The sequence below is a fragment of the Oncorhynchus masou genome, chromosome 21 (genome assembly GCF_036934945.1).
Source record: "Oncorhynchus masou masou isolate Uvic2021 chromosome 21, UVic_Omas_1.1, whole genome shotgun sequence".
Taxonomy (NCBI): domain Eukaryota; kingdom Metazoa; phylum Chordata; class Actinopteri; order Salmoniformes; family Salmonidae; genus Oncorhynchus; species Oncorhynchus masou.
The window spans coordinates 8865680-8885001 of record NC_088232.1 but is presented as its reverse complement, the minus strand read 5'-3'; the positions used below and the strand labels follow the sequence as shown (position 1 = coordinate 8885001).

Below are 19322 nucleotides of genomic sequence, written 5' to 3'. Positions count from 1 at the left end.
TTCAGCAATTGTCTTTTTTTTCTTTACCCATCTACCAATAGGTGCCTTCTTTTCGAAGGAATTGTAAAACTTACTTACTAACTCACTACATTTCAGCCTTAAATTTTGTAGAAATGTCAAAATACATAATTCCATTTTGACATGATGTGGTATTGTGTGTAGGTGACAAAAAAATTGAAATGTAATCCATTTTAAATTCAGGCTGTACCACAACAAAATGTGGAATAAGTTGAGGCGTGTGAGTATTTTCTGGGTCCGGTTATACCCCCACATGGCTGTAGGAAGTGTTATGGAGTGTTACAGTGCTATCCATTTCCCTCTTTGCCGCACTGCCTCCCTGCCTTATTACACGCCTCAAGCTAACCGCTATCCCTGGCTAGCAGTAATGATGAGTAATGACAAAAACCACCTCAGACTCAGACATAAGATACAGTAAATCTGAGGTGAATAAAAACTCTGAAATCCCTGAAAAGTGAAATGTCAGTGACAGGTGTTTTGGAGTTCTCTCTTTTTTCCCCCGGAATCTTTCTATTCCCCCCTGAGGCGAAATGTAGGCCTCTCTCTCGGTTACAGTCCTGCAGTGCAAGTGATTGAGTTACAGGGAGCAACAAAGGTTTTTGAAAGACAGGCCGTAGGAAAAGTAGGAGAGATGCCATGGAGCAGTGTCTTATCATTCTTCGGTATATGGCACACTAGGACAGTGTTATAGACTCTCTGCCATATCTAGTGCACAGCAGTGTGCGATTACCGCTTGCCTATACACGGGAACCAGGCCCACGCCCTGGCTTTATTATAACTTATTATCGTCGGCGGTGGGCCGGTCCAATGATCTCACTTTTTTTATTGCTTTCGATAGCAGGTCATTGTGACCATTTTTTTATGTTAATGTTTACTTAAATTGTGTGGAAAGAGATTTTCTAGAGATTGTCTGCTTAACAACTGAGTCATTTCCTATTGCTTTAGCCTTGACATGACACAACACAAGCCTGCCTCGTGATCAGATATATTTTTAAAGCCCCAAATAAAATGTGCATGAGAAACCACATTATAAACGTTGGGTAATCCTCGAGGGAAACGATTGTGCACCCATCCAGAGAAGGATTGCTGACTAGCCTGCTTTCTAGTGTGCCGTTTTGATGGTTCCATCACTGATCTCCTTTCAGTCATCGGGGGTGGGGGGGTATTGTTGTGAAATGTTAGTCCTAACAGGTCTTTTGAAAGCTCCTCTGTTTGCTCAGCTGAAAGCTATAGGCCCCTCATGGCATATGGCCTGCTGTAAAACACCAGGCCTGTCATGTAGAAACAGACATCAGGGGCTGATGTCAATACCAACCTTCAACCCTAACATATTCCCCACAATGCTGTGCACCGACACCTACCTATGATTAAAATAGGGAGAAAGAGAAACTCATTCAGTGCCATCTTTCCTTTCTCTTTTTTTCTTTGTTCTCTTTCAAGTGCTATCTACATACTGAAAAATACATTTTTCCTAAGCGTTTGTGTTTGATCCCCATAGCAGAGTGCGGAATGCTCTTTGAACTACATTTTGATTGCTGGCCTTATTGTTTTTATATGTATGGACTAAGACAATTTCCATCTAAAAAGCTGGGAGTGAAATGGTGGCTGACTAAATACTTTTTGACCCACAACTGCACTGTCCGATTTACAGTAGCTATTACTGCAAAAAAAATGCCATGCTATTGTTTGAGGAGAGCTCCTAACAAAAAACACTTTTTTCAACGCGATAGGTTTGATAAATTCACCTCTGAAGGTGAAATGTGTACTTACATTTTGAAATCATGCTCTGATTTATCATCCAAAGGGTCCCAGAGATAACATGAAGTGCCGCTTTGTTAAATCAAATCCTTTTTCAATACCCTAAAAAGGTCCATATAGCACGCAATCAATTTTGTATTTCCACTCGTTCAATTTGCAAAGAAAGGAATCAGTGAAAATCTCACCCTAAATGTTGTTTGAACAAATCAAGTCACATTAGTATCTATTCCTCGGAGGTCCTAGAAGGTAACAAGACTTCACTATTTCATTAGGGGTGTAGTATATCCTATAGGACACCATATTTGGTCAGAGAGCTACGCCTTCATGGCACGCCGACGACTCAGGCGGCCATCACTTGAATGGCTGTATCTTTCTCAAATAAGCACCAATCGGGGTCAATCAAAGCTAGCTAGATAGCCAATGAGCTGTGCTTTACGGGAGTATCCGGAAACCATGTATATGTCATGGTTTTGCAAATGTTTAACCTATAATATGGCTACTAATACTTGGAAAGCTGAATCAAAGTCCAAGTATACAGATTTGATGATATTCCTGCAGAAAAATGGAATATGAATGTGAATGTTTCCTTCACGATTTGCCCAAATGACTCTGGGGACTTCACACTAAAAGTCTTGTAGGTCAGTCATTCTTCAAGTTATCCATCTGAAATTTTGCACATACACCGCTGCCATCTTGTGGACACTATCGGAATTATAACCAGAGTGACAGCTATAACAGTGACCTTTCTCTTGCATTTCAAAGATGGTGGTAAAAAAACACTAGTTGGTTTTCTCTTTGTATTTTATTCTACCAGATCTATTGTGTTATATTCTCCTACATTCAATTCACATTTCCACAAACTTCAAAGTGTTTATTTTCAAATGGTACCAAGAATATGCATATCCTTGCTTCAGGGCCTGAGCTACAGGCAGTTCGATTTGGGTATGTCATTTAGGCGAAAATTGAAAAAAAGGAGGCTATCCCTTTGGTTTTCCATATAAAAAAATATATATATTTATGTATCTTTCATAATAAAAGAGCCCTAAGAACTAATGATTCTCTCGTTCTTTCTCCCAGGGGTCATCAGAACCCAGGAACTCCTGGACCACGAGACCACCCCGCACTACTGGCTGACTGTGTACGCCACGGACGGCGGCGTGGTGCCCCTCTCGGCCTTCGTGGAGGTCTACGTGGAGGTCCAGGACGTCAACGACAATGCGCCGCAGACATCTGAGCCCGTCTACTACCCATCGGTTGCGGAAAACTCACCCAAGGACGTGTCCATCATCCAGATCGAGGCGGTGGACCCGGACGCCCGGGCCGGCGACAAGCTCTCCTACAAGATCACCAGTGGCAACCCCCAGGGATTTTTCGCCATCAACTCCAAGATGGGTAAGACGAAGGCAAAGGCCGCCACTTTGCTGAATTGAACTTTATTGATTCCCAAGGTGGAATTGAATTCTCGCAGGCAAACGTGTAGTGCTACTATGCTTTAAATGAAGTGTATTGACAGCCAGTTAAGTTCATGCGTGTTATTAGTGTTATCCATTTGTGGTACAATGAAATGTATTGGAAATGGCCTTGTCTTTTGCTTCACATTTGCTTTGTCTATTCCAATGTGGAATAGACAAAGTGTGCTCTGTAATATGAACACGAAGCATGTACAACGCCTTGGATTTATCCTCCCACGTATAATGTGTGGCCAGCAATCAATTAACCATTGCCTAACAGATTGTAGGCAATAGGCTACATACCAACTGAGAGTCGAGTGTATGTAATGTCATGTCCAATTTAATCACTTGAAAGAATCCAACTCCTCTCACAAGGTCGTGAATATCGCTTCTCCATATAGAATAAATGCAGAAAGAATAGATGTTCAATTGCCCTTTGAGACTTTGATGGTACATGGGGCCAGTTGTAGGTTATCTAGGTGATATCAATATTTATGTTCTTGTTTTATAAGAAGCCTTCAGTATCTCCAGTATGCCCACGTAATTTTAGCATGGTCGATAAGAGTGCTGTCTACAGGGGTTTTCCCCACTAACCACAGAGCACAGTGTGTTCACATATGGTGTTCTAAAAATGGACGAATGTTGAATATTTCATCGTTATTCTTGAGGGGGTAAAGCCCACTGGTGCAGACAGTGATTTGACTTCAACATGAGGGGAAATAGTAGTAAAAGGAGTACACGTTGCAAACTGAAGCTTTTGAAATGGAAGCTGAAGTATTTGAATATGGATGTTGTAGTTTTTCTTTCTTCAGAGGACTTATTTTTGGTGGGGTTTTGAGGAATTATTCACACTTTATATTCAGTTGGACAGATACCATGTTATTATATATATATATATATATATATATGTGATTTATTAGTATAATATCATAGAGCTTGACTTTGTTCAGTTGGCTTTCATTACAATTCAGTCTGGACTTCAAATGCCTTATCTGCAGGTCCCATGCCCAGTTATGGAATTACAGTAGTTACCAAAGCAGCGGCTCAATATGAAAAGTCTGCTAGACTGAATCAAGTCAATCAGCAAAATTAGATTTGTATGTCCCCTTTTAATAATTAACACAGCATTGTTATTACAAACACGCTTGTTTACTTTGATTGCATTGTTCAACCTTGTATGTCTTTCAGTAGCTGCTAATTAACAAACTCCATTTAAATCCTTCCTCTGAGTTTTGCGTACTTGTCTCTTGTTGCTTTAAATGCAAGTACTCATTTAAACTGACATGAGGAATGGGCGGTAGAGCAGTCGTCTCTCCAATTTCCCCCATTGACTTGTGTGGTCCCATAATCCAAAAGGCGGTCCTCCCATCAACAAACTGTGGTTATTTTTGTTATAGCAGGGGCCAATGTAAATGTTCTTGACCAAATAAGGGTTCGTCATATAGCATGCTCTCTCTGGCTTTCCCGACTGATGGCAACTCTCCAAGGAGAGACAGATAATAAAGGGGAGAAAGAAAAATAACGTTTTTTCCTCCGTTTTTTTTCTTCTTTCTAATACATATTTGGCTGCATTTAGATCATTTAGGCATAGGTTTGATCATGAAGGTGGCAGTTGTGTGGGAGGTGGAAGGTTTGTGTGGGTGTGTGGGTGTGTGTGTGGGTTGACTGTAAGATTCCACTTAGACAGATAAGACATCCTGAACACAGTGGGCAAAGTGTATTTATCTTGCAACGGAGCAGGCATTCTTGAAGTGGAGCAGTGGAGCAGGCATTCTTGAAGTGATTTACAGTATAGACTAGTCGAGATGAGTTCGCCAGACTCATGCTGTCGAGATAATAGCCGTTGTTGGATTTTAGGACTTGGCCTTGATTTGAGTTTCTCCTATCTGTAGAATAGTATAGTATATAGGGCAGACCAGCCTAGACATGGATGCACACCGGTGATTAATCACATAAGATCTGATCAGCCAAAGAGGTTTAATTTCACCCAACGTTTTAACAGGATTGTCTGATTCTATTATACTGTGTTCCCTTAAGAGCTCCATTGGTCCATTGATCAATGGACAGATCCATATTTGACCCCGGCCATTGATTTGGACTGACATCCAATGATTTTCTTTTGACCTCTTGAGATAGAAAGCACGTCTCCGCTCAACTGTTGAAAACCCAAAGGTGTGTCTGAGAAAGTGAATTTGACGTGTCGGTTTGTCTATTTTCCGGTTAGCTGCTCAAGATCGGCCCCATAGTCGCTTCCACCGTAGTGTATTGTAGTTGGGTGTTTTTGCCTCCCATTCAAAGTCTGGATTGAAACTCCACGTTCTTTCTTCCTAATGCATCCGATATGAGTCACGGTCTTTCGACGCATTGTTCTTGGAAGTTCCAAAACTACCCTATTTAGCTACCACAGAGCAGATTTCAACTTGCTCTTTGAACCGAATGCTTCTACTTAGCCTACATATTACCAGCAAATATGTCCCCCCTTCCGGATTACGGGGTATTTATGAAACTCAAAGCTTTACGGGGCTACTGAGTCTACCTGTTTATGTTCCAAACACGCACCGCTGCTCCGGTTGCTTTGTCGGTCTTCTCAAATGGTTCACACGAAGGACGGTGGTGAGCGAGGGATGAAACCCATTCATGCATATCAAAGTTTTATACTTATTTATTTTTTTATCAGTGGAACACCAGGGCTCCTAGCGTCAGGTTCGACAAAGAGGTGGCTTGTACAAAGAGAAACTTTAACTAAATCGCTGCCCCCGTGTATGTGTTTGTGTAATTTCTCTGGAGGAGAAAGTGAGAGTGTGTGGGAGGGGGGGGGGGTTGAGTGCATCTCAACTGTCGCTGAATACATTAACTGTAATATTCAGAAGTGAATGGGACACATTTGTTCAAAGAAACTTAACTGAATCACTTCTACATGGAGAGAGAGAGAGCGAGAGAGAGCATCTCAGCTGTTGCTGAAACATCGTCACTGGATGTTCAGAAGCGAATGGGACACATTATCTTTTAATTTTCCATATCACTACCATTAAGATGGATGAACATTGGCTTCGTACCCGGTCGACATTATCAACTCAATATGGCATTCTCCCCACATATTACAGGAGAGCACGCTCTGTAGTTATATGTTCAAAAACAGCAATGGGAGCAAGGCCCTGTTTTGGCATATCTACAAAGCTCTAGAAAGGGGTGGGGGAAAAAATAAAGGAAAACAATTGTGTGTGTTGTATGTGTGGGTTTTGGCAAACGTTGCATACACACGCGTAGCTAGCTATCTTATTAGCTTTGAAGCTAACATTTCTTCCCTTCAGCCGTCTGCTTTAAAGTCTGACAGCTTCAAATGCAGAGAGATGAAGGCTTCTTCTCATGCCACTTTTGGGTCACCCTTTTCCCTATTTTGGTGAGCATTGCAGACACGTGTAGCTTAGCTAACTAGCTAGCTATCATTAAAGCTAGCATTTTCCTCCTGTAGCTTATTGCCCTACAGTCTGAGGGCTTCAAACGCAGATGAAGGCTTCATCTCCTGGCTGCTTTTGTGTCACCTTGCCCTCGTCCCTGTGCAGTCCCCGTATCGGCTGGCTAAATCCCTGGACGAAAGGCTTACTTTATTTCTGCAGAGTAAACAAGTCCGGCTGTTCCCTGTAACTCTAGGGGTTTCATTTAAGTGCAAGGCCAGCTCTCTCCTTCTCTCTTGCAAGACACCATGGCATTCCCATTCGGAGAAAGCTGACAATGGGAATTCATGGGTTTTGGTGTTTCGCTTGGTCTGGAATAAAAAGAGTTCCTCCCCGCTGTTTGAATGTTTTCTTTCCCCCAGTCTTTCGAAGACGCCAAGGAGAATTGGGTCACTTGAATAGTGTCTGCTTTGTGAGATTGACTCCTTGACCATCAATGTATGTATGCAGTCTGTGTTTGTAGCGTTGTATGTGCCTCCTCACATAACTCAGTGGTGTGTATCCAGAGCTGGTGTGAACGACTCTCCCCCTTTCTCCTTCACCTGATCTAGTGCTAACCCACCCTCTCGCTGTGTTGAAGCGGATCAGGTTTATCATGATACACATACCACAGGATTCCCTCCCTGCCTCCTCTCTCATTCATCCCTCCCCCTCTCTCTCTCTGTGGGTTCAGCGTCCTTTTCAAACACAGCTCCGGCCGGAAAACACATTTCTGTTTTTCCCCACCCTCGCTCGGCTTGACCCCCAGCGAGCTCTTATAGAAGTAGAGTTATCGAGTTACCCACCTTCTGCTCTGTACAAGCCTCCACTCTCACGTGCACTCTCCACTTTTTAAATCGCGACAAAGCTTTGGCCTCTCGTTAAAAAGCGACCTGGGGGGTAGTTCTCGGGCGGTCGTCAGGGAGAGGTGGACGTGAGCTGCCTACCTGCATAGAGGGAGACTAGGAAGATTGTTACTGTCAATGATACCTGGCGAAAGTGGGATTTAAATGACGAAGGCAGCCTGCTGCGACGGTTTGGACTGGGCTTTAAACAATGTCAGGAACTGGAGGTTGTGCTCAAACAGCCGTGACTTCTCGTCGGATATACACTTTGCACTCAGGAAACAGGGAGTGAGTGGGAGAGGTCAGCCAAAGGTCACAAGAATATCGCAGAGTCTGCGATAGCCTAATTCTAACCGGCTGGCAATCCTATGTAGTCCAAAGGTGATAGATCACGTGCTGATGATTATGATAAAGGTGATGATCATTGTGATCTGTAAAGAGCAAGAGCACCAATAGTCTCTGGTTCAGTATTTCAGTGTTTAACTACGATCCCTCTAGGACTCTCTTTTAGGATGATAGGTTCAAGGTTCCCTAGGATCAAACACTGTCCTTGCCCAAGAGACTATTGTATAGTCTGTTGTATGAAAGTTAGCCTTGGAGCGCAAACACACAAAACCTCCCCTTTCACAATGAGGCACTCAATGTTCTTCACTTGACAACAGTACAGCATAGCCCATTCACTTAGTTCTGCCTCCTCTTTTAGTCCTGACAATGGCATGTCCTGTGTGGGACAGAGTTGTGTGTGGACCACATTGTTTCCCCCGCATTTGGCGGCAGCAGGTGACCCAACGTATTGAAATGAATGGGAAAGATAAACCCAGGTGATTATTATTATTATGATTATTTAAAAAAAATGTTTTGGCCACCATTGAAAATGAGTGCTTAACGCCTCCTCCTAGCGAGTCCGGATCAGAGAGCCAGTCATTGTAGTAAATTGAAAAGGAATATCTCGGTATTGCGTTGGCAAGCATGGTTTCCTCTGACAGCTTTTATATGCATTTCTAATGCCGGTAGTTGTATGAAAAGCCGTTGGAACAGGAAAAACCCCCAAAAATAGCCGGTGGGGTCCGGGCTTCAAATCATCCACTCCGCGATATACTCATATCAGCTTTCAGCGGCGCCTTCTCTATTAGAAAAGGGGAGAGAAAAAACATCTGACAATGTGCACCCGCGTTTTATCAAAGCGCCCAGGCTGAGCGCGAGGGGAAGCCAGATAGGAAATGGATAATACCACCAACAACTTCCCGCCGTTTCCTGCTATTCGGGGTCCGAACAACGAGCACGAGACACCAAATGTTGTTAAAGGAGCGAGAAAGGAAAGGGATGGAGTATACTTTTCTCAGGGAAAACTAATCCACAGCTTCACACCTGAACCTTTTGTAGGGTGTTTTTCTGTCTCTCTGTGTGTGTGTGTGTGTGTGTGTGTGTGTGTCCGTCTGTCTCTCTGTTTGAGTGTGTGAGGGAGGCCTATAGCACTAGGCTTCGAGGTTCATTAAGTATGGACTTAGGACACCTGTTCCTCCCGGCTCGCCCCTTCCTAAGCTCCTAAGCACCTCCCTCACCTCTCTCTGGGAACAGCTGAATCTACATCCTGGCACACCGGCCAGACTGTCTGTCTTCAGCGCGTGACTGAGAACGGGAATGTACACAGGAGCCCATGTAAAAAAAAAAAAACATTAAAAAAAACATGGCTGTCGTCTGCCTGGGATTGGTGTTTTCTCACTCACACACAAGGTGTTTCCAGTCTTTCACTGTCTATTTAGCTCTACCTTTCTCTTCTTACCTCCCTCTCTCTGTTTCTCCCTCCCTCCTTCTAAATTGAAGCCAGACACATTACATTCAGGCATAATATAAGCAGTATAGCCAGTATGTAGACCCCAGCTGGTAATCAGCTCCACAGTATCCAATTACTCATCCTCGTCACCAACCCATACATCAATCACACACTCAAGCAGGCATCTGGAGAGAACACCCCCCCCCCAATAAAAAAACAGATAGGTGCTGCATTCCTATTGGGACACCGTTAGCACAATGTTTTGCAACGGGAGATGAAAATGTGTGCCGCTCCTTGGAGAAGTCCCTCACTGTTTTAGCCAGTTGTCTTTCGTTTGGTGTCCTGTGAATGCGACCCCCCCCCCCCGTCATATTTAACAATGGTAATCAGAATCAGTAACACCCAGGTGGCTCTGACACGCTTTCAATGTACCACGACCACAGATGACATTGACCTTATAAAAATTGGTCCCCGAAATTGCTTTCCTTCAGTGTCAATATTTATTTCTGTTCGTGGTCGTAAGCAACTGTACTTCCTTGTGCTTCTGCTTATCGTCAGTCCTGCACATCCTGTCGGGGGAAAATTCCCAAGCTTCCAATAGTCCTCAGCTTCCATCATATGAATATTAGTTTTGGAGATTATATATTTTCCCAGATCTCCTGTATCTGTCCTATTCGAGAACTGTCTACAGAGAGACGGTGAGCTCATAGTAGGGGTCCCTCTTTTTGTGTCCCTAATGGGAACCCATTCCCTACTTACTGCATTACTTTTGACCAGGGCCCACTGTCAAAAGAAGTGCACTATGTAGCGAATAGGTTTCCATTAGGGACGCATGCATTGTTTGCTTATATGCCCTCTTATGAATATCCATTAGATGAGTCCTATTAGCTACCTGGTAGGAGGGTAATGAGGTAGGGAGCATGGTCCTCTGAAGCATCCCTATCCTTCCTTGGGGTGTGTGTGTGTGTGTGTGTGTGTGTGTGTGTGTGTGTGTGTGTGTGTGTGTGTGTGTGTGTGTTTGTGTGTGTGCGCGTTTAAGGGAGCGAGGCAGGCATTTTAGTTTTGGAGTGATATAGCTGTCTCTCTCTCCTTCGCTAAATGCTAGCCATTTTCACAAAGACCCCCTCTTAGCAGCAGGTGTGGGAGGGTCATGGGAGGGTATTGTCTGAGTCCACTTACACTGTGTCTGTGTGTGTGCCTGTCAGTACGTCCCTGTCCGAGTGTGTGGCGGTTTCTATCTTGTTGTGTGAATCTGTGTCCTTGTCTGCATCCCTGTTTGTACGTGTGAAGTGGGCTCTTACGGGATGCAAGGGCCTTTTTGTAAGCTGTGTGAAGTGCGGCATTTCTCCCCTAGCTAAATGATACATCTGCGGAGGCCCATCAATGGTCCCCAGTCAATGGCTCTGTGTGGCAGCTCACCTTTTTAAAGGAACACCCAAACAACCCCTTCCCTTCTCTACTCTTAACTGTAAATCCTGCCTTATCTTAGAACCCCTCACACAAGTCGGCCATGCTTTGGGCTACTTCTTTTGGGATACTTTGCCGTGCGACACACACTTTGGGATAATGACGGCTTTCTTGGGCTGTGTGACAGAGAAACAAGTGCAGGAAACAAATTGCTGTTTTTTACCTCAATTTTGGGTTCTGGTTGTGTCTCCCCGGAGACTAGCTTGGAGCTAGTTGGTAGATTCTACAATGAAACACGAAGATGTTGAAATTATTGTCTTCGGCACTCGAAGCTAGGAGAGGTTAAATGTTTTCTCCTTATGAGAAAAACGAGTCGCCCTGGGCCGTTATATATATTTTTTTACCCTCAACACAACAGAAAAACAGCAATCCCGACCGAGATCAAATAATGAAATCTCTGGGAGATTTTTGCTATTTTTTCAACAATTACGGTAAATATCTCAAGGCGCTCATATAGCTTGTTCATAACCGGGGAGGGTTTAAACCACCCACTGCAGACACCAACAAGATTCCTACACGTCTGCAGTCGACAGCTAAATATATGTCACCCTGTTAGACTGCTAATCACTGAAGTAATACTTGGGTTGTGTCGTCCCAGCCCGGCATCGTCCCGGCCAGCTCCCCCGGCCTCCATTTTGGAGACGCGGTTGTGCTGAAGGACATGCTGAGGAGCGACCTCTCTTCTGCAACTGTTGTTTTTCCCCTCTTCTCAAAACAGCCTGGCTGTAATTACTGTCGGCCCCGGCTCAGCCCACTCCTGAGGAGGCTTGTGTGTGTGTTGGACCGCTATATTGTGGATTAGAACGGCAACCTTCTCTCTGCTGTCTAGTGTGTGTGAGTGTGTGTGTGTGTGTGTTTTGAGAACTGGTTTTTGGGTTTGGAACGGCAAGCTTCTCCCTGATGGCAGGCCTATATGTAGCCTGTTGGCAGGCCTATATGTAGCCTGATTGCAGGCCTATATGTAGCCTGCCAACAGCTGTACAGCTCCTCTAATCTTAACACAATTTAGTCATGTTGACTTCTGTCTGTACTCTGTATCTAGGACTAGTCCCTATAGCTATACACCGACTGTAAAAAAACTTTCCATGACATAGACTGACCATGTGAATCCAGGTGAAAGTTATGATCCCTTATTGAAGTCACCTGTTAAATCCACTTCAATCAGTGTAGATAGATTAACAAATGATTTTTAAACCCTGAGACAATTGAGACATGGATTGGGCAAGACAAAAGATGTAAGTGCCTTTGAACAAGGTATGGTAGTAGGTCGCAAGGCACACCAGTTTGTGTCAAGAACTGCTGGGGTTTTTCATGCTCAACATTTTCCTGTAGGTATCAAGAATGGTCCACCCCCCCAAAGGACATCCAGACAACTTGACACAACTGTGGGAAGCATTGGAGTCAACATGGGTTGGGCATTCCCTGTGGAAACGCTTTCTTATAGAGTCCACGCCCGACGATTTGAGGCTGTTCTGAGAAGAGAAGGGGGAGGGGGGGGGGGGTGCAACTCAATATTAGGAAGGTGTTCTTAATGTTTGGTAAACTGTGTATAGTACTTACTGGCGGCAGTGTATTTCCAATCCATAGGCAGAATTGATCTTCAGAGGCTGGAAGTCTGGAGCCGTGGCTCAGATAAAGATTGGAACGTACGCTAAGCTAAGAGTACCACTTCATAGTTGTTGACGCTTCTAACCCCACATCAAAGGACCGTTCCTGAGAGCTAGGAGACAGCTAAGATACTTTAAGAAAAAAATAAAGATGGCTCCAGCCATCCGGATCAATTTAGAGCAACCTTTCCTAAGAGTTGTACCTCAGTTAAATTTAGCTTCTCGCTAGGATGGATGTGCAGAGGAGTCAACCCCCGTCCCTTCAATTAAAGCTGTGGAGGATTTTCAGCCTGGCACACATGGCAGCTTGACAAAGGGGAACGTGTGTTTGTGTGTGTGAGAGCGCAACCCCCTCTCTTTGCCAGTCTTTGGGAAATGTGTGTGTGTGTGTGTGTATATGTGTGTATATATATATGTATATATATATATATATATATATATATATATATATATATATATATATATATATGTGTGTATCTATTTGTGTGTGAGAGCCACTCTCTCTTTCATTCTTTGGAAAATGGGGGTAATATGATCACTTTGTTTATGTCCATTGAGATGCCCTGCAAATTGTCCCGGTTTTCAGGACAGCCCCACCGATATGCCTTACCTTCTTTTACAAAGAGCCTTGTTCGCCAGTAAGCTGCAAGTCTCAACCCATAACACTACCCATGACCAAACTACCCAGCATTATTACAACAGTACAGTGTAGCCCATTGACTTAGCTCTTGCATTTGTCCTGACAGTGGCATGTTGTCAAGCGTCCTTCCTTTCTTAATCGCTCCCAATTTCCCGGACAAGCTTTTCCAACTTGTAACGCCTTCATTAGCTTTGTTCAATGTATTGCAAACAAAACAAAAACTAGCTTAGCACACAAGGGAAACATTGTCTTTCTCTAATGCTGATAGCACTTTGTTTTTTTTATTTATTTTAAATTCCAAATGAACATTGTTACTTTTTAGGGGAAGGTATGACACCCGGGGGAGCTCTGGCTCAGTTGAGTCCTTCATTTGCTGTGCAGGCCTATTTTGAGAGGTGCTGTAAGTTGTGGGCTTGCTATTCTGGTTTGCACCATATGTGCCATTGATGGGCTCGGGTTTCGGAAATCCTTTTTTTTTTTTTGCTATGATAATCAGGTCGACCAGCCGGCTCTGGTGCGGTCTGCTCTGGCACGTCTACTCTGCACTCATGTCTACTGCAAGGTTACAATTACGCCGGGAGTGAGAATACGCTGCTTATTATTTGAGGAGAAGAGACTGTTCGTATAATGTAGCCATATATTTAAAACAAAATTATCTCTCTTCTCCCTGTCCTTTGGTTGAATCTGATTCAAATCTCGAAAATCCTTCAAACCAAACCATGGGGATCTCATTCGAAACCCCTACACAGACGAGATGAGACTCTGGCGCTCGGGCTTGGGGCTGCAGTTGACTGTGTCTGCCTCTTGACTGCCCGCCTCTGTATTTGTTCAGCTTGCACTATAAGCCTCAGTTAGAGTTTTAGAGGCCACCGCTTGTTTCAGAGCCCGTCAGCGGACCTCCGCGATATTTCACTTGTGGCGGACGGGCGGACGGACGGACGGGGGCTGACAGTGGACCTGTCTGGGGTGCGTAAGTGACCGGGGGGGGGGGGGGGGCTTTCTAAGGGTCAGTATCTCAGCCCCTTCCTCCTCTCGCAGGTCATTTAGAAGAAGTGTTGGATGACATAACCAAGGGAACAAAGAATGGAGGGCTTGATTTTCCCCCACAAAAAAAACGTAAATCCGCTATTTACCCTGGCACTTTCATGCTTTGGTGTTTGTTTAGCTTTAGGAAGCACGTCATGCGTCTTGTAATGAAGTTTGTCTGCCATTACAAATATGCCTTTTTTTCTAAGTAGTAGCTGCCTTTTTCTCTGTGGTTTTGTGATTTCATTTTGATGAGGCATCAAAGTCAAGATTGCATCAAGTCAAGAAAATGGAATATCACATTGTCCTGTAGTAAGAAGATATAACATTGATGCAACATTGATACTTTGATCGGGGACATAGTACTAACAAACCTCTCTTTTCTCTCAACAGGTCTTGTTACAACTACCTCGAGGAAGCTGGATCGAGAACAGCAGGATGAGCACATTCTTGAGGTAAGCACCTTGTTTTGTCTGGTCTACCACTAACACAAAGGGGGAGGGAGAAAGAAGAGGGGGAATGAAAAAAACGGTCTACTTCCTTGTCTGTCCGTCTGTTTGAGCCCTCATGTTTGTTTGGAGAAGCATTAGCAACATTGCTAATCATCAGAAAGGCCCTCAAGGACGACCTCTTCAGCCGAAACGGCCTTTAGGCTTGGCTGTCTTCAACCTCCAACCAACGTGCTTTGGCCGAGCGCCAAGTGTTGCCAACCAAAACAAGCTGGGCCACAGAGACGCAGCGCATAGTTCCACACTAACCGGCGGAAGGGGGTTTGGGTTTTGGATCATGATTCCGCCGTTTGAGATTTCCAGGGGGGAATCAGGGTGACTGTGCCTTTGTTCTTCTCCAGTGTACCGTCACGGGTTCGAGGGGGGCAAGCCGGGGCAGGAAGCAAACCTTCAACGCCGGGTTGATGTTTAAACTTGTGGATGCTCACTTTTTCTCTCTCTATCGCTAGGTCTCTCTCTTTCTGTGTCTCCCTCTCTTTCTTCTCTAACCCCACCCTCCTTCCACCCCCCACTTCATTCCATTCCCTCTGCCCAACCTAACCGAACGTTTAACGCCAGCACATTTAATTTTGTGCCAAGATCGATTAACCAGATTGGGCGCTGCTTAATTATCGTTATAGGAGTTAATGCAATTTGCGGTTCATTGGATGCCAATTAATGCCGATGTGTGCCCGCATGCCAGCCACTCCCTGTGTTTTCATACTCAATTTACACAGTGGGACGCACTCATTTTATTCTGGGACTGGAGAGTAAAGATAGTGAGGGAGAGGAGGGGGAGAGATCTGTTCTCCCGAGGGAGACATTTTACTGCCTCCCACTTCTCCTTCTCTTCCTCCTCTCTCTTTCTGTCTCTCTCTTTCCCTCCCCCCTCTCTCTCTCATTCTCTCCAACCACATCTATGATGAATGAAATGGCCTGCTCTTAGATTTGAGTGCCGAGTTGCAGAGGCCTCAAGAGAGAGGAAAGCTTTCGACACCAAAAGCCATTTTTTAATTTGTTAAAGTGACCAGGCCAGGAGCCCTCTGTGCGAACGACTGAGCAGATTCCCAGGGCAGTCAGAGTCCAAAGCCACCCTTGAGGGTTAATCTCAGGGGCATTGGTTGGTGTGTGACAGTAGAATTAGAGATGAAGAGAGCTGATAGCCGCTGTGTTTTTCCAACAGGCTCCTGTTTTTACGAATACATAGCCAGAGCCCGTTTGTTATTACTACGCTGTTCATTTGTCCCGTTTGAAGAAATGCTCCAGCAGACGTTAAATAACCACATTAAATGTTAACAAGCTCAAAGCCCTCCTCCAGTTCTTTCATGTTGGGGCCAAATTAAAATGCACAGTGACATTCGTACACTTCTTTATACATACGTACGTACGTACATACATACATACATACATACATACATACATACATACATACATACATACATACATACATACATACATACATACATACATATATACATACATACATACATAATCAGTCAAAAGTTTGGACACACCTACTCATTCAAGGGTTTTTCTTTATTTAAAAAAAATATTTTCTACATTGTAGAATAATAGTGAAGACATCAAAACTATGAAATGACACATATGGAATCATGTAGTAACTTAAAGTGTTAAACAAAGCTAAATATATTTTAGTTTCTTCAATGTAGCCACCCTTTGCTTTGATGAAAGCTTTGCACTCTTGGAATTCTCTCAACCAGCTTCACCTGGAATGCTTTTTCAATAGTCCTGAAGGAGTTCCCACATATGCTGAGCACTTGCTGGCTGCTTTTCCTTCACTCTGCGTTACAACTCATCCCAGACCTACGGCTCCCGAGTGGCTCAGTGGTCTGAGACACTGCCTCTCAGTGCAAGAGGCGTCACTGCAGTACCTTGTTCGAATCCAGGCTGCATCACATCCGGTCGTAGTTGGGAGTCCCATAGGGCTACGCACAAGTTTTCCAAGTTTGGCTGGGGTAGGCTGTCATTGTAAATAAGAATTTGTACTTAACTGACTTGCCTAGTTATATTAAAAAAACATGTCAATTAAGTTGAGGTCAGGTGATTGTGGAGACCAGGTCATCTGATGCAGCACCCCATCACTCTCCTTCTTGATCAAATAGCTCTTACACAGCCTGGAGGTGTATTGGGTCATTATGCTGTTGAAAAATAAATGATAGACACACTAAGTGCAAACCAGATGGGATGGAGTATCACTGCAGCATGCTGTGGTATCCATGCTGGTGAAGTGTGCCTTGACTTCTAAATAAAGCACAGGAAAACACCACAGCAGCACCTCCTTCATGCTTCACGGTTGGAACTACACATGCAGAGCTCATATGTTCACCTACTCTGCGTCTCACAAAGACACGGCGGTTGGAAACAAACATCTCCAATTTGGTCTCATCAGACCAAAGGACAGATTTCCACTGGTTTAATGTCCATTGCTCGTGTATCTTGGCCCAAGCAATGCTTTTCTTCTTATTGGCGTCCTTTAGTAGTGGTTTATTTGCAGCAATTCAACCATGAAGGCCTGATTCACGCAGTCTCCTCTGAACAGTTGATGTTGAGATGTGTCTGTTACTTGAACTCTGAAGCATTTATTTGGGTTGCAATTTCTGAGACTGGTAACTCTAATGGGTCTTCCTTTCCTGTAGCGGTCCTCATGAGAACCAGTTTCATTATAGCGCTTGATGGGTTTTTGCGACTGCATTCGAAGAAACTTTCGAAGTTCTTGACATTTTCCAGATTGACTGACCTTCATGTCTGGACTGTAATTTTTCTTTGCTTATTTGAGCTGTTCTTGCCATAATATGGACTTTGTATTTTACCAAATAGGGCTATCTTCTGTATACCACCCCTACCTTGTCACAACACAACTGATTGGCTCAAACGCATTAAGACGGAAAGAAATTCCACAAATTAACTTTTAACAAGGCAAACCTATTAATTGAAATGCATTCCAGGTGACTACCTCATGAGCTCATTGGGAGGATGCCAAGAGTTTATAAAGCTGTCATCAAGGCAAAGGGTGGCTACTTTGAAGTATCTCAAATATAAAATATATTTAGATTTGTTTAACACTTTTTTGGTAACTACATGTTTCCATCTGTGTTATTTCATATGTTTGATGTCTTCACTGTAAAATGTAGAAAATAGTACAAATAAACACCCTTGAATGAGTTGGTGTGTCCAAACTTTTGACTGTGTGTGTGTGTGTGTGTGTGTGTGTATGTATATATACACACACACACTCACATACATACAGTGCCTTGCGAAAGTATTCGGCCCCCTTGAACTTTGCGACCTTTTGCCACATTTCCAGCTTCAAACATAAAGATATAAAACTGTATTTTTTTGTGAAGAATCAACAACAAGTGGGACACAATCATGAAGTGGAACGACATTTATTGGATATTTCAAACGTTTTTAACAAATCAAAAACTGAAAAATTAGGCGTGCAAAATTATTCAGCCCCTTTACTTTCAGTGCAGCAAACTCTCTCCAGAAGTTCAGTGAGGATCTCTGAATGATCCAATGTTGACCTAAATGACTAATGATGATAAATACAATCCACCTGTGTGTAATCAAGTCTCCGTATAAATGCACCTGCACTGTGATAGTCTCAGAGGTCCGTTAAAAGCGCAGAGAGCATCATGAAGAACAAGGTACACACCAGGCAGGTCCGAGATACTGTTGTGAAGAAGTTTAAAGCCGGATTTGGATACAAAAAGATTTCCCAAGCTTTAAACATCCCAAGGAGCACTGTGCAAGCGATAATATTGAAATGGAAGGAGTATCAGACCACTGCAAATCTACCAAGACCTGGCCGTCCCTCTAAACTTTCAGCTCATACAAGGAGAAGACTGATCAGAGATGCAGCCAAGAGGCCCATGATCACTCTGGATGAACTGCAGAGATCTACAGCTGAGGTGAGAGACTCTGTCCATAGGACAACAATCAGTCGTATATTGCACAAATCTGGCCTTTATGGAAGAGTGGCAAGAAGAAAGGCATTTCTTAAAGATATCCATAAAAAGTGTTTAAAGTTTGCCACAAGCAAACACACCAAACATGTGGAAGAAGGTGCTCTGGTCAGATGAAACCAAAATTGAACTTTTTGGCAACAATGCAAAACGTTATGTTTGGTGTAAAAGCAACACAGCTCATCACCCTGAACATACCATAACCACTGTCAAACATGGTGGTGGCAGCATCATGGTTTGGGCCTGCTTTTCTTCAGCGGGGACAGGGAAGATGGTTAAAATTGATGGGAAGATGGATGGAGCCAAATACAGGACCATTCTGGAAGAAAACCTGATGGAGTCTGCAAAAGACCTGAGACTGGGACGGAGATTTGTCTTCCAACAAGACAATGATCCAAAACATAAAGCAAAATCTACAATGGAATGGTTCAGAAATAAATATATCCAGGTGTTAGAATGGCCAAGTCAAAGTCCAGACCTGAATCCAATCGAGAATCTGTGGAAAGAACTGAAAACTGCTGTTCACAAATGCTCTCCATCCAACCTCACTGAGCTCGAGCTGTTTTGCAAGGAGGAATGGGAAAAAATTTCAGTCTCTCGATGTGCAAAACTGATAGAGACATACCCCAAGTGACTTACAGCTGTAATCGCAGCAAAAGGTGGCACTACAAAGTATTAACTTAAGGGGGCTGAATAATTTTGCACGCCCAATTTTTCAGTTTTTGATTTGTTAAAAAAGTTTGAAATATCCAATAAATGTCGTTCCACTTCATGATTGTGTCCCACTTGTTGTTGATTCTTCACAAAATAATACAGTTTAAATCTTTA

General features: G+C 43.6%; 1 protein-coding gene across 6 annotated transcripts in view; it reads left to right on the top strand.

Moving 5' to 3' along the window:
• Positions 1-19322, top strand: part of LOC135507774 (protocadherin Fat 1-like) — a 101660-nt gene that overhangs the window by 21633 nt on the left and 60705 nt on the right. For all 6 annotated transcript variants that reach the window (XR_010450709.1, XM_064927410.1, XM_064927414.1 and 3 more), the window contains exons 3-4: positions 2854-3168; positions 14414-14475. Coding sequence is in view for 5 of the 6 variants with exons in the window: in XM_064927410.1 (XP_064783482.1) it covers positions 2854-3168; positions 14414-14475 (377 nt within the window). In the remaining variant the exon portion in view is untranslated. The remainder of the gene's footprint in view (positions 1-2853; positions 3169-14413; positions 14476-19322) is intronic.